The sequence below is a fragment of the Heteronotia binoei genome, chromosome 2, assembly GCF_032191835.1.
Source record: "Heteronotia binoei isolate CCM8104 ecotype False Entrance Well chromosome 2, APGP_CSIRO_Hbin_v1, whole genome shotgun sequence".
Lineage (NCBI taxonomy): Eukaryota > Metazoa > Chordata > Lepidosauria > Squamata > Gekkonidae > Heteronotia > Heteronotia binoei.
Window position 1 is genome coordinate 108,693,714 of NC_083224.1, and position 22,702 is coordinate 108,716,415.

At 43.7% G+C, this 22,702-nt stretch overlaps 1 protein-coding gene across 5 annotated transcripts in view; it reads left to right on the forward strand.

Annotated features, from left to right (window-relative positions):
• Nucleotides 1-22,702, forward strand: part of ELAVL4 (ELAV like RNA binding protein 4) — a 224,134-nt gene that overhangs the window by 59,385 nt on the left and 142,047 nt on the right. For all 5 annotated transcript variants that reach the window (XM_060231795.1, XM_060231794.1, XM_060231796.1 and 2 more), the window contains exon 2: nt 14,562-14,802. In XM_060231795.1, coding sequence (XP_060087778.1) covers nt 14,562-14,802 — 241 coding nt within the window. The remainder of the gene's footprint in view (nt 1-14,561; nt 14,803-22,702) is intronic.

Consider the following 22,702-nt stretch of genomic DNA (forward strand, 5'->3'; position numbering starts at 1 on the left):
AGGTTCAAAAGGATTGGACCAGGGAATCCAATTCTATGAGCTCCCAAAGAAGGTGCCCCTATCCTTCATTATTTCCTATGGAGGGAAGGCATTTAAAAGGACCATGGTCCCTTTAGATGTGATGGGCAGTTGTGCTTGGAGTTCAGTTGTGCTTGTCACAACCTTGCTTCTGGCTCCACCCCCAAAGTTCCCAGATATTTCTTGAATTGGACTTGGCAATCTTATTCCCTTTTTCATGGCAATCCTATTCCATAATTATAAACATCTATGGTGCTTGACATATTTTTCCATGGGGGCTTTTTCCCATGGAGGCTTCTTTCCATGTGGGCTTCTTTCAGTATGGCTTCTTTCCCTGTGGGCATTTTTTCATTGGGGCTTTTTTCCTGTGAGCATTTATATGCATGGCTTTTTTCCTTTGGGCTTTTTTCCTAAAACTAAATTAGATATAGCATAGTTCATCTTCAGTCTTCTATGTAGTCCCTCATTAGGACTGCACTTGTGCAGGCCGGCTACTATTATGCAAGGAAAGAAAGATTCTTTGGGGAGCCTCTTCCCTTCAGAGCATGCTAGTAGCTATGTTCTGACCCAAACACCTATATGCTCCAGAGGAGGTAATCCCTTTTTCCTTCGTTCATCTTTTACCATCACAGCAGAAGGTTATTCTTCCAGCGTTTCTACAGGATTCCTAGTAGCTTCAGTTTAATAATAATAATAATAATAATAATAATGAGGAGGAGGAGGAGCAGCAATTAGTTTTTTGTTGGGGTCTTCTTGAGATCATGTCTCAGAAAGGGCTGCTTAAGAAGCCTTTATTGGCATATAATAAATAGTAAATAAAACAGTGAACAAGTATAGGGGTAACAAGGAGAAAAGGTATGTCAATCATATACTGTACATCTAAACATTAAGCAATCGATCCTTAATTACCAAATTTGAAAATAAGGCTACCTTTTCAGTTATTTCGGTTGATTAATCATTCAGGAGATGACGCACCTTCACAGCATCTGAACAACCTGTCATATTGAGCAAAATTGAATCTAAAATATTAAGGTGTATATCATCATATAGTCAAGAAAAATATGAGAAACTGAGTCAGGCTATTTTAAATTGCATATACAGAGTCTTGCTGAATATGGAGTTTTATTATATCTGCTATAGACGACTGCAGATGGGATAGAATTGCATCTAGCAAGTGCAAATGCTCTGCGCAGTCGTGGGGCATGGAGGGCTGATACGTAGGAAGGCAAACAGTCAACAGTAAGAGAAATTCCAGAACTCAGAGGGGAGCATGATTTATTTGCAGCACTGATTAGGTTTTGCATTTCAATATCTAGAATTCTGTGTTTGATTAGGTAATATGCATTTGTAAAAGGGAGCATATACAGAGAATCTATGGGAAAGCCTATTGTGATTATTTTCTTCTCTGTGTAGGCAGATCAGTTGGATGTAGGGGATTCAGACATTTGATGTAGATAACTCCCACGGTCAGCAGTGTAATGCACTTTGAGCCCGTGTTTAATTGATATAAGCCATGCTCTTGTTTCTAACAAATTAAGGCCTGTTTCAAAACAGAGGACAGCATATGAAATGCAACAAGGCAAGCCCATAATTTTCCTTACAAATATGGATTGAACTCTTTCAGTGCTGATCTAAAGAAGAAATGTGAAATGGCTGATGCACTGATGGTAGCTAAGTTAACTGTGGATTTGCGATGGCATGACCAAGACATATTATAACTAAAATGGAGACCTAAATATTTGAAGTGTTTAACCTGCTCTGTCTCTTTTCCATCAAATATCCATTTTTGGATTTTACAAGATTTGGCAAATACTGATATCTTGGATTTCTCATAGTTCAGATGTAGGTTATTTTCAAGAAAAAAGCTGAAACATCTGTTCAACAAACGTCTGAGTCCCACCCTCATGCATGAAAGTAATACTGCATCGTCCGCATATAGCAGAATGGGTACACGCAAGGAGCCCAGTTTAGGGGAATGAGAATCTTCTACTGCTAATACAGGAGCCAGATCGTTAAGCAATAGATTAAACAGAAAAGGAAGCATTCCTGATGTAGTACAAAAATGATGAGGTTGGATGAACATTCTCTCTAAATCTTATGTTTAGGTGAGAGGCACAACATGTCTTCATGTTATTTTTGTCTGCAATTTACCCCAAAGGCCTGATCTGATTGTGCTGCGTGTTTAAAGGCTAGTTTATTGGAAAAAGCACTTTCAAACTCTGAAGTCCCAGCAGCAGATCTATCTACCTCAGTGGAGCAAAGCCACAGTGCATTAACTAAGTCACCGGCAATGATAGAAAACCATCAGGATCCCACTCAGTTCCATACAGAGAACCGACGTGGAACCAATTCCGTCCCCCAAAATTATCTCCTTCACATTGTACCTCCAAACCACCACCTAAAAAAGCCAGGGTAAAAACAAAACACCATTTGAGTCCAACCCCCCCACCCCCCCACTCCCTGGTTTCAAATGTCATCTCCATATTGGTTCAGAAGACATCATCTGCATTTGTTCCAGCTGACAGAACCTGGGGAGTGGGAAGAGTTGGCTCTGCCATGGACCCCAGTGCAGTCTTTCTCCAAAGGTGAGTTGGAACAGGAGCAGGAAACCATGTTGGTTTCACCTTCATCAAGTCTTCCAGATCTGGCTCCTATAGTCCCATGACAATTTCTTTGACTTTCCTTCTTCTTTTCCCAAAGAATGGGGCAACTACCTGATGCAGTTGGACCATCCTGGCTAAAACCCTCCTCTTCTAGAAAAGGATGTCTGTTCCCATCCCATCCTCCACCTCAAATGGTCTCAGTCCCATCAGATTTGGAAATGGAAGAGGCAGGGGAAGAGGAAGGCTGTCCATCAGGTCAGTTTGGGATTGCCATCTGACCCCTCTCCTGATGACATAGTAGTAGTTCCTGATCCCATCAGCCCTCCACATGTATGTGGATCAGGATCTCCACCTGTATGTAGAACAGGTGAGCCACATGGCTAGCTAGGTCTGTGGACCTTCAGGTCACATCAATGGAACCCAAACCTCGAGATAACATACTGGGAACGCTTTATTCTGATACACCTGGCACTATTGCCTTCCCAATGCTTGAAGGAGTGCTAGACATTATCAATGCCATCTGGGAGAAAACTTCTAGCATCCCTGACACTTTGGAGAGAGTAGAAAATCTCTACCAAGTCCAGCAAGAAGGGTGTGTATACTTATTCATCCATCCTCCCCCCTCATCTTTAAGTGCCATGGAGGTGCAGGCCTAGTGCACATTTCGTTGCAGCTAATAGAGAAGGCTGCAGGGTTAATACCATCAGCAGGAAGATCTATTCTTCAACAGCCCTAAATCTGCACAATTCAAATTACAGTGCCCTAATGGGAGATTACCAACTTTTCTTGTGGGGAAAGATATCGCCCTACAACACTCTCCTCCTCGATGACAAAAGAAAACAGTGGGCCAAGTTATTCTAGATGGAAACTCTGCTGAAAGGCACACAGCTGATTTTTCCGCTAGAGCTATGGCATTAGGCATTGTATTGCACAGACATGCTTGCAAAAATCAACCTCTCTATTTGCTGAAACTTGGCAAAATATTTAAGAACCTCCATTTGAGGGCTCCACCTTGTTCTCAGCTAAAACAGATGGACATGCTATCCAGTGTTTCCTCTAAGCTGACTTAGTGTGAGCTAGGTCAGTTTTTTAGCTTCTGGCTCACACATTTTTGTCTTAGGTAAAGAAGGATGGCCCCAGAGCAAACTAATTTATGCAGTAGCCAGATCGCTCACTCACAACTTTAATGCCAGTACCTCACGAAGTAGAATTTTTGCTCACAAGACTCCACAGTTTAGAGAGAGCATTGATGGTATCCCAATATTTCAATAAATGGCAAGCAGTTACCTCTGACTCCTGGTTGTTATCCATCATATAGGTGGGATAGGTGCCCACGAACTTCTCAGGTTGAATATTGACATAGCAGCTCTCAGTGAGGTCCGTTTCCCTGAGGAAGGTAGTCTTCAAAAACATGGTGCTGGCTATACCCTCTACTGGTCGGGTAAGTCAAAGGCTGAGAGCCGCCTTTCTGGCGTTGGCTTCATGGTCAGGAACTCCATTGCCTCCAAACTCAAAAACCTGCCAACAGGTCACTCGGATCGCATCATGTCCATGCGCCTCCCACTTCAAAACAAGCAGCATGCAACACTCTTCAGTGTGTATGCCCCAACCCTTCAAGCAGATCCTGCAGAAAAGAACAAGTTCTATGCTGATCTACGCAACCTCGTACGGAAGACCCCTACAGAGGACAAGGTGATCATCCTTGGCGACTTCAATGCCAGAGTAGGTAAAGACTCGGAAGCCTGGAAAGGAGTACTTGGCAAACACGGCATTGGCAACTGCAATGATAATGGGCGCCTCCTGCTAGAATTCTGCACGGAGCACCAGCTCACCATCACCAACACTATCTTTCAGCAGAAGAACAGCCTGAAAACAACCTGGATGCACCCACGGTCCAAGCACTGGCACCTTATCGACTGGTGCGCACATTCTGGTGCGCCAGAGAGACCTTCGAGATGTCTTACACACCCGAGTAATGCCCAGTGCGGAATGTCATATGGATCATCGTCTTGTACGCTGCAATCTCCGTCTTCACTTTAAACCCACACCCAGGAGAGGAGGTATCGCTCGGAGGAAGCTTCAGGTTGGCAGCCTTCAGTCAGCCGAAGTTAAAGCTGCCTTCCAGGCAAAACTCCAGTCAAGAATTGAGGACCCCAGTTGCCCCACAGACCCTTCTCCAGAAGCACTCTGGGAACACCTTAAAACTACCATCCTGTTAATCTCTGAGGAAGTCCTCAGGTTCTCCACAAGGAAAAACAAGGACTGGTTTGACGAGAACAATCAAGAGATCCAAGAATTACTAGCAAAAAAGAGATCTGCCTACCAAGCACATCTTGCTCAGCCCTCCTGTCCCGGGAAAAAAGCAATCTTTCGCGCTGCATATAGCAACCTCCAGCGCAAGCTTTGAGACATTCAGAACGAGTGGTGGACCAAGCTTGCAGAGAGAACCCAGCTGTGTGCAGACACTGGTGATTTAAGAGGGTTCTACAAAGCCCTGAAGGCAGTATATGGCCCATCATATCAGGCTCAGAGTCCCTTGCGTAGTGCAGACGGCCAAGTGCTCCTCACAGACAAGGCATCCATACTGAACCGGTGGTCGGAGTATTTTCAGGCTCTCTTCAGTGCCAACCGCGTAGTTCAAGATTCAGCAATCCACCTCTCCCCACTTCAACCAGTGAAAACAGAGTTGGATGAGATCCCCACCCTAGAAGAGACTGTTAAAGCCATCAAGCAACTGAAAAGTGGCAAGGCAGTGGGAGTTGATGGAATCCCACAAGAGATCTGGAAGCATGGGGGCACAGTACTACATAGCACACTTCACAAAGTACTTGTCACCTGCTGGGAACAAGGCAAACTACCACAGGACTTTCGCGATGCAATCATCATCACTCTACACAAGAACAAAGGAGAAAAGTCAGACTGCTCCAACTACCAGGGGATAACCCTGCTCTCCATCGCAGGCAAAATCCTTGCTAGAATACTCCTGAACAGACTGGTGCCCACCATTGCAGAAGAACTCCTCCCAGAGAGCCAGTGCGGCTTCAGAGCTAACAGGAGCACCACAGACATGGTATTTGTTCTCAGGCAGCACCAAGAGAAATGCAGGGAACAGAACAAGGGTCTATATGTGACTTTTGTCAACCTTACCAAAGCTTTCGATACTGTTAGCAGGAAAGGCCTGTGGCAAATCTTGGAATGTTTAGGATGTCCCCCAAAGTTCCTCAGCATGATCATCCAGCTACATGAAGACCAGCGAGGCCAAGTCAGACACTGCAACGACCTCTCGGAGCCCTTCCCAATAGGCACAGGTGTAAAGCAAGGCTGCGTTCTCGCGCCAACTCTCTTTACAATCTTCTTTAGCATGATGCTTCAAAGAGCCGCAGTAGATCTAGATGATGACGATGGTGTCTACATCCGCTATCGCACCGATGGCAGCCTGTTCAACCTGAGGCGACTAAAGGCTCACTCCAAGACAATGGAAAAACTCATCTGAGAGCTACTATTTGCTGATGATGCTGCACTCGTCTCCCACTCGGTATCAGCTCTGCAGCATATGACGTCCTGCTTTGCAGAGGCTGCCAAGCTATTCGGCCTAGAAGTTAGTCTGAAGAAGACAGAAGTTCTCCACCAGCCTGCACCCCAGGAAGATTATCACCCTCCCTGCATCACTGTGGGTGAATCAGTTCTGAAGACAGTCCAGCAGTTCAGCTACCTGGGGTGCATCATCTCTTCAGATGCCAAGATCGACAAGGAAATTGACAACAGGCTGGCAAAGGCAAATCGTGCATTTGGCCGACTGCACAAAAGAGTGTGGAGCAACAAGCATCTGAAAAAAGGCACAAAGATCAATGTTTACAAAGCGGTTGTGATGACAACCCTCATCTACGGCTCCGAATCGTGGGCTTTATACCGTCATCACCTGCGACTCCTTGAGCGCTTTCATCAGCGCTGCCTTCGCACCATCCTCAACATCCACTGGAGTGACTTTGTGACCAACACTGAAGTCCTCAAGAGGGCGGAGGTTACAAGCATCGAAGCACTGCTGTTGAAGACGCAGCTGCGCTGGGCAGGGCATATTTCTAGGATGGTAAACCACCGCCTTCCCAAGATTGCTCTGTATGGCGAACTTTCCACCGGCCATCGAAATAGAGGGGCACCAAAGAAGAGGTACAAGGACTCCTTGAAGAAATCCCTTGGCACCTGTCGCATCAACCATCACCAGTGGTCTGGCCTAGCCTCAGATCGCAAAGCATGGAGGCACACCATCCACCAGGCTGTCTCTTCCTTTGAGAACGCACGCATAGCTGGTCTTGAGGACAAAAGGAGATTGAGGAAGAACTGCACCGCTACAGCACCAACCCCAAATCAGACTTTTCCCTGCAGCCACTGTGGCCGGATCTGCCTGTCCCGCATTGGTCTTGTCAGCCACCAGCGAGCCTGCAGCAGACGTGGACTACTGCACCCTTCTTAAACCCCAAAAGAAGAGATGCCTGACGAGGAGGAGATGGATATGAAGCCTATTCGTGAGGAATCATCCAGGAGAAATGTGCCAACTGATGAGCCTGCATTAAGAAGATCTACACGTGAAAGAAGAGCTCCTGATAGATTTAGTGCTGTAATGTCTGCTATACATGAGCCTGAGAAATATACTGACATTTTCTCTTTGTCCAAGGAAGAGCAGTGTAACTGGAAGGCTGCTATGGACGATGAACTTTCTTCCCTGAAACGTTTAAATGTTTATGTTGAGACTGATACTGTACCTGCTGGTGTAAAACCCATAGGCAGTAGATGGGTATACAAGGTGAAAACAGACCAGTCTGGGGGAAAAAAGTATAAGGCGAGGCTTGTAGCACAAGGTTGAAGACAGACTAATGAGACTTATGACGAAGTGTTTGCTGCAACATTAAAGAGCAGTTCACTTCTAACTGCCTTGACTGTGGCAGCTAGAGAAAGCCTGCATTTTACACATTTGGATGTCTGTGTGGCATACCTTAATGCTAATTTGGAGCACCAAATTTATTTAAAAAGACCAGAAGGTATTCCTGGTACTGGAAAGGGATGCTGGTTGCTAAATAAGAGCTTGTATGGTCTAAAGCAAAGTGGTCATCAATGGTCAAAATGCCTAGTGGGTACACTTAAACAGCTAGGGTATACCCAGAGCATTGCTGATCCATGTGTGTTTACCAAGGGAAGTGGTGAAACACGATGTATTGTTTTTACTTTTGTGGATGACTTGGGGATTCTAACCAAGACAAAGAAACAAACAGATGATATTGTTTCAGCCTTAAGTAAGAAGTTTAAACTGAGAAATCTTGGTACTGTACAGACCTATGTTGGTGTAGATATTGCAAAAACTACACAAGGTTTTAAACTGTCACAAAAACCTAAAATCATAGATTTGTTGGACAAGTACAAGATGACTGATTGCAAAACTGTTTCAACCCCTATGGTGACTGGCTTTGTAAATGATGTTACTGATAGCCCACCATGTAATGTTGAAATGTACAGGTCGTTAATTGGTAGTTTGAGCTATATCAGTAATTGGACACGGCCAGACATATCAGTAGCCTGTAATCTGTTGGCAAGAGCTACCCAGAACCCTAAGCAGAACCACTGGATTGCTGCTAAGCGAGTGTTGAGATATTTAAAGAACACTGCTGACTGGTGTCTTTATATTGAACCTAGGGGGGAGCTAGCACTGAAAGTGTATACAGATGCAAGTTTTGCAAGTGACTGTGAAACCAGAAAGTCAACAACAGGTCTTTCCATTTATTTGGGAGAGGTATTAGTATGCTGGAAGACACAAAAGCAGTGTGTGGTTGCCCTGTCCACCGCTGAAGCAGAATTCTGCGCCCTTTCTACTGCATGTACTGAGGTAGAATGGTTTAGACAGCTACTAAAGGACCTGCAAATAGAGGCAGAGAAGCCTGTTGAAGTTCTGGAAGGCAATCAAGCTGTGATTGAGATTGCAAAAGCGGAAGGAGTAAAGACAAGGAATAGGTACACTGACATACGGTACCAGAATGTCAGATCATGTATCATGGAAGGGTTGATAAACATAAGGTATTGTGATACTGGCCACAATACAGCAGATATGTTTACTAAACCCCAGACTATGGAAAAGCATAATAAGCACTGTAAAAGGCTCGGATTGAGAAACGAACAGAACTGTTAAGAGGAGAATGTTGGAACTCAGTCCTAAAATGGCTGACTGACTCCATCTAAGTAATAGTAATGTTGTTTCTGAAATGTCATGCTGAGTCATGCTGCATCATGGTCCAGCTGTTACCTGTTACTGAGGTAAGGTGGGATGACCTCACCTGTAATTAGGCTTTGTGCTGACTCACAAAGCTGATGCAACCTTCTGGTAAGATTGCATGATTGGTACGTGTACTTAGGGAAGCTCAGTGAGCTTGCTCAGTCTGCCTGTAAGGATTGTGGGTACTGTGAGGCTCACTATCTGGGTGGTAGCGAACACTGCTGGTGTTGGATCCTATGCTACTGTGCTTGGATCGTGCTGTGTATACTTACTGGTGTCTACTGTTATCTACTGAAGTGTGTACTGATTACTGTGTATGACCTTGGCCTGGCAACGACTCTTAATATTGGATACTATCCTGGTAAATATATTCTACCATTGAATACAGTTGTTTCTCTTGTCTACTAATTCCTGTGTTTGCCTGTTCCTCTCCTTCAGCTCTTCTGCTGCGTGCAAATTCTCTAACAGCTAGCCACCCTGACCACTGCAAGTACTTTTGTGTCAAATACAAAGGGATCTCCTATCAGTACATGGTGCTTTCTTTCAGGCTTTCCATAGCACTGAGAGTGTTAATGAAGTATTTGGCAGTGATAATAGTTTAACTTGGGTCCAAAGGTTGCTTGGTGTATCCCTGCTTAGACAATTGGTTGGTCACAGTCCCATCATATGAGATGTTGCATGCACCATGTACAGTTCATCTTGAAGACATGTGAGAAGCTAGGACTGGTTGTTAACTACAAGAAGTCAATGCTTGTGCCAACTAGGCAAGTCACATTTATAGATGCCCTTTTAGACTCCACTAAGGCATGGGCATTCCTTTTGTGAGATAGAAACACAGATTAAATCCCTGATATGTCAACTGACAAAAAATCGATTCCAGTCAGTGCTCCCCCCCCACAGAAATTACTGGGACCAATTACCTCAATTACGGCTGATGAAGATAGCTGCATTTCTCAAAGCATGCGATAATAAAATTTGGTAGTCTTAAAGGTGCTATTACACTCTTTACTGCATACAGCTAAGGTTCCCTTAGCTTGACTAAAAATAAGCTCCCTTTAAAACGGGTCCATTAGAAGACCTTCACCATCAGCTCATTCACAAAACTCTAGACTTTCTACCCCCTAGGTACATTATTTGTCAGCTCACTTGGTGGCTGAATGATGCCAATCTATCGTTGAAGTTTCCCATTAGAAGTTTCTACATTAGAAGATCTTCACCATCAGCTCATTCACAAAACTCTAGACTTTTTATCCCCTAGGTACATTATTTGTCAGCTCACTTGATGGCTGAATGATGCCAATCTATTGTTGGAGTTTCCCTTTGACTTCATTTTCCTGCAAGTCACCATCACCTGACACCTCCATAGAGGTCTGGGTATATATCCTAGATACACGATACAACCTCCCACATCAATCTTTGTGCGATATATGCCCTTATCTCCTTTTCAGCTCTGATGAGAGAAAAACTGGTTCAAGTACAAATGGACAATACAACAGCTATGGCACATATAAACAGACAGGGGAGCAAGACTTCGTTGGCCCTCTGCAAGGAAGCAACTGACATTTGGAATGCATCTGTTGCTCAGCAGACCACACTGCAAGCTATACATATTGCTGGCATCAACTCAAGGGCAGATGTTTTGAGCAGATTAGGGCTCTCAGGCCTCGAATGGCCTATAGTAGGGGTGGCCAATGGTAGCTCTCCAGATGTTTTTTGCCTACAACTCCCATCTGCCCCAGCCATTGGCCATGCTGGCTGGGGCTGATGGGAGTTGTAGGCAAAAAACATCTGGAGAGCTACCATTGGCCACCCCTGGCCTATAGGAATGGAATACCTCCTTCCTGTTTTTGCCCAATAGGGCACTCCTGCTGTGGGCCTGCTTAGCACTGTGGAAAACTCCAAGGCTCAAGTTTTCTGCTCCAGGATGGGTAGTGACCACCATTCTGTAGGGGATGCTCTTTAGTTTCAGTGCACAGAAGCTCTTTTTCGACACTTTTCCATCTATACTTCTAATCAGCAAGGTCCTATCTAATGTTCATCAGGAAGGTACCATGTATCATAATTGCCCCCCTTTGGCCAAGACAGACATGGTTGCACACCCTACTGTTGATGTTCAGAGGAATTTTCATTCATCTACCTCTCAAACCAGACCTTTTACGCAAGGGCCCCCTCCTTCACCACAAAGTCTGCAGATTGCGATTAACAGCACGGTTGCTTAATCAACAGTTAAATTTTCTCAATAGGGCGGCTTACATCCTACTGAATGCTCATAGACCACCTATGAGGTGCTATTATGCTACAAAGTGGTCTTGTTTTTCCAAATGGGCATTGGCAAAAGGGGTTCCCACACCTACCTGCCACCCTTCTCATATATGAATATCTCCTGTCTTCAAGGAATTCAAATTTAATGGTGACTTCTGTAAAGTTTCTCCTTGCAGCTATATCTGCTTCTCACTTCCTGGTTGATGTCAGAATCATGTTTTCCCATCAGGACTCTAAAAGGTTCTTGAAGGGGTTATATAGCTTATTTCCTCCCACATTGAGCCTCAATAATCTCTATCTGCAGTTCTTACACAGCTTATGGTCCCACTTTTTGAACCACACACTTCTTGAAACCTAAACTTGCTTTCCATCAAAGTACTGTTTCTTTTAGCAATCACATCTGCTAGGAAAGTGGGAGAACCAGCGACCTTATGGGCTGAACCACGTTTTATCAGATTTCATTGGGGGAATAGCCTACAGTTCCTCCTGAAAGTGATATCATCTTTCCATTTAAGACAGGACATTATCCTGTCCATCTTCTCCTTCCCCACATCAGAGGTGGAAAGAACACTCCATTCATGGGATGTTAAAAGGCTTTTTTGTATCACTTCAACAAAACACAGCCTTTCCAGAAAACCTTCACAACTGCTTATTTCTTATTCAGGCCCCTCTAAGGAGAAAGCAGCCATTTCTTAAAACTATATCTAGATAGATAGTCTCTGCTATTATAATCTGCAATCTTGCCCTCGTTGCATTCTGCACAGTCACAAGCAGAACTTTTTTTTTTGTAGAAAAAGCCCAGCAGGAACTAATTAGGCCACACCCCCAGATGCCAAACCAACTAGAACTCCATTCCTGTGCATTCCAGGTAAAAAAAAAGCACTGGTCACAACCAGTGTCTGCAGCCTTTCATAATGGAATGCCACTCATAGACATCTGTAGGGCAGTCACATGGTCATCTGCTGATGTTCGTTAAGCACTGTTCTGCTGACACAAATTCACTAAAAGATATGTCAGTGGGCAGGGTGGTTTTGCATTCATTGTTCCAATGAGAGCATCACACACTCCTCCATGGCAAGTAACTTGCTGGTCTCCCAATGTGGGACTGCACAGAAGACTGAAGATGAAAACAGTGTTGCATTTACCTGTAACTGTTGCTCATTGAGTTGGCTTCTGTGCAGGCACACAGTCCCTCCTTTCTTGCCCTGCTATGAGTTTTCTTTTCGAGGTTCTGCTCATGGTGGACTGAGGGAAAGGTGATCGCTCCCTCTGGAGTATGTGCCTATTTGGTAGGAAAAATGGCCACTAATGTGTGCTCTAGAGTGGTGGAACTCTCCCAGGACTCTTTCTATCTTAAGAAAATGCTGATAGATCTCTGATAGCTGGCCTGCGGAAGCACAGTCCCAGTGTTTGCCTGCACAGAAGACAACTCTATGAACACAGTTATAGGTAAGGGCAATACTGTTTAACTTTCCAAAAGCATTGGTTTTTGAGCAACTTCATAATACTGTAATTTAAAAAAAAATTGTTTCATGTGAGCATATGAGTCAGAAGTAAAAGACAAAAAAATGCAAATTTTTAGTGAATATTATGGTTGTTCCTAGGTATCAAAACATAAAATTTGATAGGTTATTTCAGGTAAATAATTCTGTGTGATTTTAAACTATTTTACTAAAGTCGAGTGGGCTGAAATTGAATCCAGTGAAGACAGAGGTCCTCTGCCTAGGGCGCGGTGCTCCGGAGGGAGGGATCTCCCTTCCTGCTTTTGATGGTGCGTCACTGGTACCAGTGCGCAGGGTCAGGAGCTTGGGAGTGCTACTGGAGTCTTCCTTGACAATGTAGGCCCAGGTAGCAGCCACTGCCAAATCCGCCTTTTTTCATCTTAGGCGGGCGAGGCAGTTGGCTCCCTTCCTGGAGTGCAGTGACCTGGCAACAGTGATCCATGCAACGGTCACCTCGAGGCTAGACTACTGTAATGCCCTCTACATGGGGCTGCCCCTGTGCCAAACTCGGAAACTGCAGCTAGTGCAGAATGCAGCAGCCAGACTGCTATTGGGCCTACCCCGGTGGGAACATGTGCAGGCTAGGCTGCGGGAGCTGCATTGGCTGCCAATTGTTTACCGAGTTTGTTACAAGGTGCTGGTTATTACCTTTAAAGCCCTATATGGCCGAGGACCTGTTTACCTTAAGGACCGCCTCTCTCCATATGTTCCCCAGAGAGCACTACGATCCAGCTCACAAAATCTCCTGGAAGTACCTGGGCCAAAGGAGGCCAAACTAAAAATAACTAGAGAACAGGCCTTCTCTATAAAAGCACCCTAATGGTGGAACCAGCTGCCGGAAGAGGTGCGGGCCCTACAGGACCTTAGCCAATTCCGTAGGGCGTGTAAAACCGCCCTCTTCCGGCTAGCTTTTCAAGATGGAGCTTGAAATAAACATCACGCCATCACTAATACTAATAACTGAGATAACAGCGAGTAGAGATTATTTTAGACTGTTTTTAGATTGTTTTAGATTATGTAAAATTTAATGGTAACTTGTAAATTTTATTGAATTGTATAACTGTTTTATTGTTTAATGGCTTTGCCATACCTGTAAGCCGCCCTGAGCCTGCCTTGGCAGGGAGGGCGGGGTATAAATAAAATTTTATTATTATTATTATTATTAAAGTAGAACTTGGTTTTCATTGTCTGTTTTGTACCCAACTCCTTCAAGAACATCAGGCTCTTTCACTTTGATAGAAAGTGAGGCTTTTTATTAGTGCAGCATTGGCTCATACATGAGTGCCGTTTCAGAGCTGTATTTAGTAAAGTGTCAAAGGGTGCTGCTCCTGGTGACAAATGTAACTGAGGAATATGAGCCTTTTAGTGATGAAGTAAGCAGTGTGTTTGGTAATACGTAGAGGTTATTGCTTCAAGCTGCTCACAGCTGCAACTTTCCATAGCTTGAGTGGCCTGGATACACCTGTCAAAGCATTGTGTGTTATAGTTAAATAACTAATGTCTTTTTATCTTTTAAATTTCTACTTCTATATGTGACTCTTCTACTTAAATTGAACTATAATTTTAATCATGGTTATTATAAGTTAGATCATAATTAAATTTGTGTGAGGAATAAATATACATTTATAAAAATGACTGCATCAGAAAAAGCAAAAATTAGTTTCACATTAACAAAAAAGAGAGGGTAGAAGAGGGGAAGTTTTATTTGTCACTGCATCTTAGTATGTGCTTTCTGCAAAAGTCTAGCATGATCTACTTTACAACAATAGCAGAAGAATCAAGCTGAGAATTTTTTATTAAACTGTCTTAAATTGGCTATGAATACTACCTATGTGTTCATTTGCATTTTTTTTAAAAAATAGCAACTGTATTTCTGAGATTTAAGGTGGTATTTTCCCCCTTTTACTTTCTGTTTAGATAATTAGCACCATGGAGCCTCAGGTGTCCAATGGCCCTACATCCAATACAACCAATGGACCTGCCAGCAACAGTAGGAACTGCCCATCTCCTATGCAGACAGGGGCTGCTACGGATGACAGCAAAACCAACCTCATAGTCAACTACTTACCCCAAAACATGACCCAGGAAGAGTTCAGGAGCCTTTTTGGGAGTATTGGTGAAATAGAGTCCTGCAAACTTGTAAGGGACAAAATTACAGGTAAAATGGTTCAATGTTTTTGATGTTTCTTAACAATACAATTTACTTGGTATGGTTTCTATTTGTGTTCTCTTTTATAAGTTTTTTAAAAATAATTTAAAATAATTTAAAATAAGTTTCATTAATCTTTGGCATAACTGTTTACATCACCAATTAAAAACTTTGGGGGCATTTGCGGTTTGCGATCCTTTTCTCACTTGTCCATGTGCAATTTATTTGAGGTTTGCTGGGACTCTGGTCGTTTTCGCACTTAGCGTTTGCTCCCCTTATTCCACGGCGCAATTATGTCCGGATCATTTTTCTCGTTTTCCCACTAGTGACTCTTTGCGGAGTCGCCTTCCCTGAAGCCCTGTCAATCATTTTTTTTTAAGCGCAAGTCTGGTTGCGTAATGACGTACTAACGTACTAATGTAACATCGAGCTGTTCCCTCCCCTTCCTTTCGTGGACAACCCGCATCACGTGTGCTGCTGCTGCTTATGGATTGGCTGCAGCTGTAGAATCCTCCACAGCCCTTTATGTATTAACAGAAGCATTCACAGTGGAGAATCCTAGCACTAGATCCCCCCCCCCCCAAATTCTGAAGCACTAGATTCCCCCCCCCCCCAAATTTCCTCCGCTCTCTTTCCCCTCCCCGGCTGGCGCTTGCAACGGGGACCTGACTGATTCCTGCTGCCAGAGCTCCCCCCCCGCCCCATTCTCTCCTTCCCCTTCTGTGGCGCGTGTGAAGAGTGAGCTCGCGTCTATTTTCTAACCGAGCGGAATGTAGGCAGGGAGAAGAATGCAGGACTCCAACTTCCCATTTTATACATGGCGATTTTGTGCAGGTCCAGAAATCCTGGTGGCACAGCTGAGGGAGGCATTCCCTTTTTAAAACACACACACATGAACGCTTTGGCCCGCACCCGGCACTAGATTCCCCCCCCAACAATGGTCGTTTTCGCATTATCGAGATAACGCAACAGCGAAATAACGCAACTAAAGTCAATAATAATAAAAAAAAATTCTAACGAAACCAATTGAAGTGGCAATTGAGGCTATTCCAGGAGGGTGGTTTTTTTTTTCTATTTGTTAATTTCGAAATATCGCTTTTACGCAAAACTGTGAAGTTTAAAAAAAAAATGGCCGTGCCGGCACTTTGGGGAAGCGCCGCGAAAGGCTGATGATTGGCCAAGGGGGTGGATGGGGTGGGAGGACGGAAAGGGAGAGGGTGCCGCCCACACAGCAGTCGATCCGGCATGGATGGATTTCGCACAGCAAACTCCGCGGAGTGGATCCGGAGTGGATCCGGAGGTTTTCAAAAACTCCGGCAGCATGCTGAAAAATATACTCCGGCGTGAAACCCCTGAAGCACCGGAGCAAAGCGCAGCGCCGGAGCAACATGTGCGAAATCCAGGAGAAGATCCGGAGGTAAATGGGGTGCTACGCCAGAGCAAACGCTAGTGCGAAAACGGCCACTGAAAAGTAGAACACATCACATGTTTGAGAACTGTGGGCATGAGATCTGAAGGCAACTACATGGTGATATACACCAGACAGTTTAGTACATGGGTATATGCCATATCAAACATTAAGTAGGTATTAACTGTGAACAGAGTAGGCTAGATATGGAACTTGTACTCGCCCCCCCCAAAAAAAAAAAAGAAACAAGAACCTAGAAGCAGGTCTGACTCTATACATCTATGCATCACTATACCTGGGAATTGTGGAAGGTGAACTCATTTTGCACTTTGTATCTGACTTGGCCAAAGAGTAAGCTCACTTTTGTCTAGCAGAAGTCAGAAAATAACAGTCAGGAGGTAACAGTATATACGGATCAAAGTGCAGCATTGTGGGACAAACTCTTCATCATCTTGATGAGGTAAAAGACAGGAAGAGTGTTTCATCAGCAAGGTTCTGAATCCAACTGAGCATATGAATAGCAAGAGAAAAGAGGCCTCCTGTGCACCTAAGTCTCTCTCATTAGCTAAGTTGAAGTAATACAAATCTAATGAGAGTTGTAGGTTAAAGGCTTGTACTCCAGCATCTCTAGGTAGCTTCCACTTGTACCTTTTGTCTTCTTTTCCAGGAAATTGCAAAGTAACAAGAATCTAAGGTGGTTGGTAATATCATGAAACTGTGGGTTCTTGCTCCATTTTTGAGGAGTCTGAACCTCTAGAATCAGAAAGCAGACTAAAAGTGATTTCCCACTAGGACTTAAACCTGTTTTTTTTACGTTCGCTTTGGGGCCATTTACCTTCCATTTATCCCTGATTATTTCAGCTATACCACTGTTTGTCCCAGTTCAAATTGTCTGCCTGTCCCAGGTTATTAATTCTACATTCGAGCTTCTAGTCATCAACAGAAGGAAAGGTGGAAGGAGGGGAGAGAGAAGCATCTCTCCTTTAGGGGATCTGGAGGATTAATGAGGGGAGGACCTTTTCTGTTTGGTAGAGGGCTCTCCAGAGTATCAAGGGGCAGCCAGACTTGGGGACCCAGCACCCAAAAATCCTGGGGAATCAACACAGGAGAAAATGAGGCAGGAGAGCTTTATGGGAGTAAAAAGAATATCCTGAAATCTTTGATAATATCCTGGCAGTTTGATATAAGCTGTCTACTCAGCTCTCTCCTCCACAATCAAGAAGGGGGGGCACCTATGCCACATTTGAGTCCCTCAAATCCATCCAGTGTGGGTGAGGAGAAGAAGCCAGCCTCCCCATCCCCCGCTTCCAGCCTACTTCCAAAGGAGCTGAAACTTAAACACAGTGTGCAACCCAAAATGGATGGCAAAGAAAAGAAGGGAAAATTTTATAATAGAACCCTCCTACAGAAATAAAACTTTACATGCACTGACAAGTGACTGATTGGTGAAAGTGCAGGTGGAGGGATAACAGAGGCTTAAAGATTAAAACCCAGATTATTATGCTTTTACACTAATATAACCTGGGGTAGCCTGTGAAGGAGTGAGAAAACCCTGGCACAAACAGCATGATAACCCAGGACAATGGGGGTGGAGAACTTGGGGTGACCTCACTTTAGTTTAGAAATGGAAATTAACCTGAGATAAAATCTGAATTTAGTATAGAATGTCATTTCAGGAACAGGGTGGAACCAGTCCTAGTGGGGAATCACCCTAAGGCTTTTATTCTGAATTGATTATCTTTGTAGACCTGAGGCAGACTCCTAATGGCACAGACTACAAAGCCCTCCTCTCTCAGCAGAAACATTGTACACAGCTTCCTGAGATCAGAATGTGACAGTGGAAATTCCTTTTTTTTTTTTAGAATTTTGGATTTTGAAAATTCCTATGACCTGAAACTGTTTCAGCAGTGCTGATGAGAACGGAAGCAGTTTATATATAAATTGTGATGGATATTGTATTGTTTAGACAACATTATACTTTTTTTGTAATATACCGGTAGCTGCTGGAGGTACATACTGGTAGGAGTATGGAGGCATTTGTGTCATCTCTTGCTGTACAAGAACAGAGAACTTATAGTGGCTTTGTTATGTCAGGATGCATAACTCACACTCACACCTTGCACTCACACCTTGAGAAATCTGTTTTATACTGTGTCTGATTCAGTTAAGACTGTATGAAACAATTCATATGTACAGCTCATATTTGAGAAGTGACTGGCATGCTGCAAACTTCAGTATCCTGTAAAGAATACTTAACTTGTGATCTTCCAAAATAAATATGAGATAAATTCAGAGAGAAAAGGCTTATTTGACTTGTAAAAACCTTTGGAGAAGGGTGCATATAGTTTTAATATTAAAGTTAAGTACTTAAACTGTTAATTTCTGGGCTGGCTATACCTCACTGCTTGAACCTTGAAATTTAAAATATCTTCAGCCTACTGTTACCTGATAATAATTTTTACAAGTCTTCTTGCTGGCTTTAGATATGTAGACCTTTTGGAAGCTAAGTGATTCATAATCTTGCTCATTGCTTTGAAATTATACAGGGTTAAACAAGCATGTTATTTTACTGGAAAAGATGCTAATTTGGTAGTACTTGGAACCAAGTTCATAAGGAATGACAGCTTTTGAGACAGCCTTTAATTTGGATATCAGAAACAGAATCATAAACTTACATTTTACTTGGGAGCTTCCAAGAGCATGCAGAAAAAGCTACTGATCCACACCAGATATTTTAAGCAGGTATATTTTAATTGTAAGAAGAGGTTTGCAAAAGGGGAAAATATCCAGTTGTAGAATTTTTAAGAAAATGACATAGGAAGAAGAGAGACTAAAGATATTTGGCTTCATTTGGCAAAGATGTTTAATAAAAGCAGAACTTCTAGTTGTAAAGTTTGCTTATTAAATTCTTCATTTACACTACCTAATTAATTCCAGTATTTTAAATTAACAGTGAAACTGGTCCCTCCTGTATCGTTTCATAGCTATCACATAATTCATCCAATAACCCAGTAGTGAGGTTTAATCAGCTGCTCTCCCATAACCAAAACAACAGGAAAACAGCTCAGCAGCTATCCCTGAGAATCTGTAATCCCAAAGGAATGGAACACAGATTCTGGGTGGGAGCTTGATGTGTGGGTCTTAGAAGCAAAGCTGAATTGAACTGGTTGCCTTTTTTTGTGCTCTGGTAATATATATAACCTTGATATGGATCCTGCAGCCAGTAGAGTCAATGAGATTTGACTTTAAGTACAGACCAGCAGTTGTGCTGCAGTATTTTAAAAGAGCAATTTCTACAAATTCCTGAAAAAGTATTTTGTCAGCATCTGCATTTCATACTGCTACTAATGGTTCAAATAAGGAATTTCTTTAAACTGTTTGGAATTATAGGTAGAGCAACTGTTGGAATCCTTTAAAAAGGTAAACGTAGTCCCCTGTGCAAGCACCAGTCATTTCTGACTCTGGAGTGACATTGATTTCACAACATTTTCACGGCAGACTTTTTATGGGGTGGTTTGCTATTGCCTTCCCCAGTCATGTACACTTTCCCCCCAGCAAGCCGGGCACTCATTTTACTGACCTCAGAAGGATGGAAAGCTGAGTCAACCTCGAGCCGGCTTCTGCCAGGATCGAACTCAGGTCGTGAGCAGAGCTTAGGACGTCAGTACTGCAGCTTTACCACTCTGCGCCATGGGGCCCACTTGGAATCCTTTAGTACCACTTATTTATTTCCTAGAGTATTTGCTTCCTTCATATAAGCTGAATGCAGAATTTGTGTTGTATTGATAAGCTTTAGAAAAATAATGAACACGTGAAGCTGCCTTATACTGACTCAGACCACTGGTCCATCACCTGTGATTTTTTCTATTCTGACTGGCAAGAACTCTCCAGGTAGAGGTCTTTCACATCACCCATCCCCTGATCCTTTTAAATGGAGATGCCAGGGTTGAATCTGGCACTTTCTGCATGTTTTGCAGATGCTGTACTACTGAGCCATGTCCACTCCCCTGAATAGATAGTGCTGTTCTTGCTAAAACTTTACAATTGTAAACATATGGAAAAACTGTTCTGTCTTTAGCAGTGCATGAGATAATTTTAGAATTAGTGTAGGTGACATTTTATTTCATCTGCAGATCAAAGGCACTTTTCCTTTTCTCAAACTATTGGACCAAGGCTGCTGTAATTTTTATAACACCTTTTCTTCTCTGAGGAAGTGTTTATTCCATTCTAAATGATGTAATGAAAAAGCCATCATCTAGCAGTGGGTGAAGAAAATTAAAATAGTTTGAATAATTGGATGCATACCCAATCCTACAGTAAAGAGTTGTACATGTACACTTGGCTCCCTTAACTTTCTGTCATGTAACTGGTGCTTAGCATTCTATTAAAATCCATTACCGCCAATAATAATTTTGCAATAATAGAATTGCATAGAAGATTATATCCTGATTTGGGAATAACATAGGCATCTTGTATAGTTAATATAGAAATCTCCCCCCCCTCCCATGAGTGCTACTCCAGTATCCATTTATCCATGAACTGATTATGGATTAAGTCAATAGTTAGTTATCTAGTAAGTATAGCTACAACTCTGAGACAAATTTAAAGAGTATATGTAGGTATATTATGAAGTACTTCCTGCTACTTCCTGCTAGGGGTAATTCAAGGGAGAAAGGAAATGCATATAGTTTCACTTTTCAGGTTGTAGGTTTGTCAGCTTAATAGAACATATAACATGCTGGAGATTGGTAACAATACTTCCCCAGGAGGAAATGGCTGGTTTGGAGGCTTAAGTCTACTGTATTGTACCTGTCTGAGGTCCCACCCCTACTCAAACCCACTCTCTCCATGTCCAACCCCTCAAATATCTTGGAATTTCCCAAACTGGAGTTGACAACCCAATCTCCTTCCCAGCCAACCAGCAACCTAACTTTAGTTGCCCCTCTGACTTCAGCTTTCCATCTCCTCCCTACAGCCTCTACCTAAGAGAAGTACAGTCATTCTCTGCAGTGGGAGCCAAAGCAGCCTTCATCATTCTTCTCTCCCCCTTTTGATCTGCACAACAACCTTATTGGGTAGGTTAGGCTGAAAATCTGTGACTGATCCAAAATCACTCAGTCAGCCTCCACAGCAAAAACCTGGGGTTTTGGCAGACTCTACTCTGACATGCTAACTGCTACATCATGCTGGCTGTCATAAGGGGGCTGCTCCCTCCCTCCCTTTGACCTTAATATAAAGGTCAAATTAGGACTGGAAAGGCCTCCTCCCCCCACTTTTTACTGATAGAAGGAAGCTTGGAATATTATGATTGCCTAGCAACTGCCACTGAGGGAAAATGGAGGACCCAGAGGGACAGGCCATTAAGACGTGAAGGCAGCTTCCCCAGACCAACCACCCAGGCGGCAACAGCAGCCTCTTTGTGTGGCCCAGGCCCCCTCCAGATGGCTGCTGCCTGCCAGACTTGCTGCCACCTAAGGAGAGGGAAACAAAACAGAGGGAACACAGTCTAATATTCCAAGCTACCGGAATACTATTACCTTTTCACACAGTCCCGCGGCTGTCCCAGCAGTGAGGCGTGCCTGAGACTTTTTTTCAAAGAGCAGTTCCTTTCAGTTTTCAACCCCTCCTTCCAGGTTAAAATCGCTATGGGATGCTGTGTGAAATCCCCCATAGTGATTCCAGGAGCACCGGCCATTTTCACGCCATTTTTTGCCAGCTGGCATGTGATCTCCAACTTTTTTTGGGGGAGGGGGGGACGTCAGGCTAAGATCGTTATAGCATTATAGCGATGTTTCAAAACAGCACCACCATTGGGATGCCTGGGCTCCACTGAGATGCCTGAGATCACTGCCACTTGGTAGCAAGTACCCCATTGGATACACAGTTCAAGTGAGAGATCAGGGCACCAGGCATTGGTCTGTCACCTGTTGCTAACCCAGCCTGTTATGCACCCATCCATGCCCACAGGCTATTGGCTGGAAAGTGCCTTGTGCCAAGCTGTATAAATGTCAGGGGGGGAAGCTACAGATTTCTGTGGGCTGTAGTTGGTGAGCGGTTTGTCTGGTTTAATAGGTTGGTGAGTGATTTGATTTGTCAGGAATTGTAAGCAGGTTGTTCAGATCAAAGGGGGGGAGAGAAATTAGGAGAATGATATCAGCTGCTTTGGTTCCCCCCTCACACACACTGTGAAGAAAGACTGTCCTTTTCCTTAGAGGCTGCAGGGTTGCCAATTGCAGGTCAAGAAATTCTACATGGCAGAGATCAGTTCCCGTTGAAGTGGTGGTGGTGGGGGGAGTGAATGCCTTCACTTGGATGGGTGGGAAGACAGCAAGGCTCGGGAGGGGGTACACTCGCTCAGATGCCTTTAGTGGTACCCTTCCAGGTTGGTGGGAAATTCCTAAGGGATCACTACAGGCTTCTGAGGGAAAGGCCTTTCCTCCTGGGGAACCACTGTTGCCAGTCTCCAGGTGAGGGCTGGAGATCTCTCAGAATTACAACTGC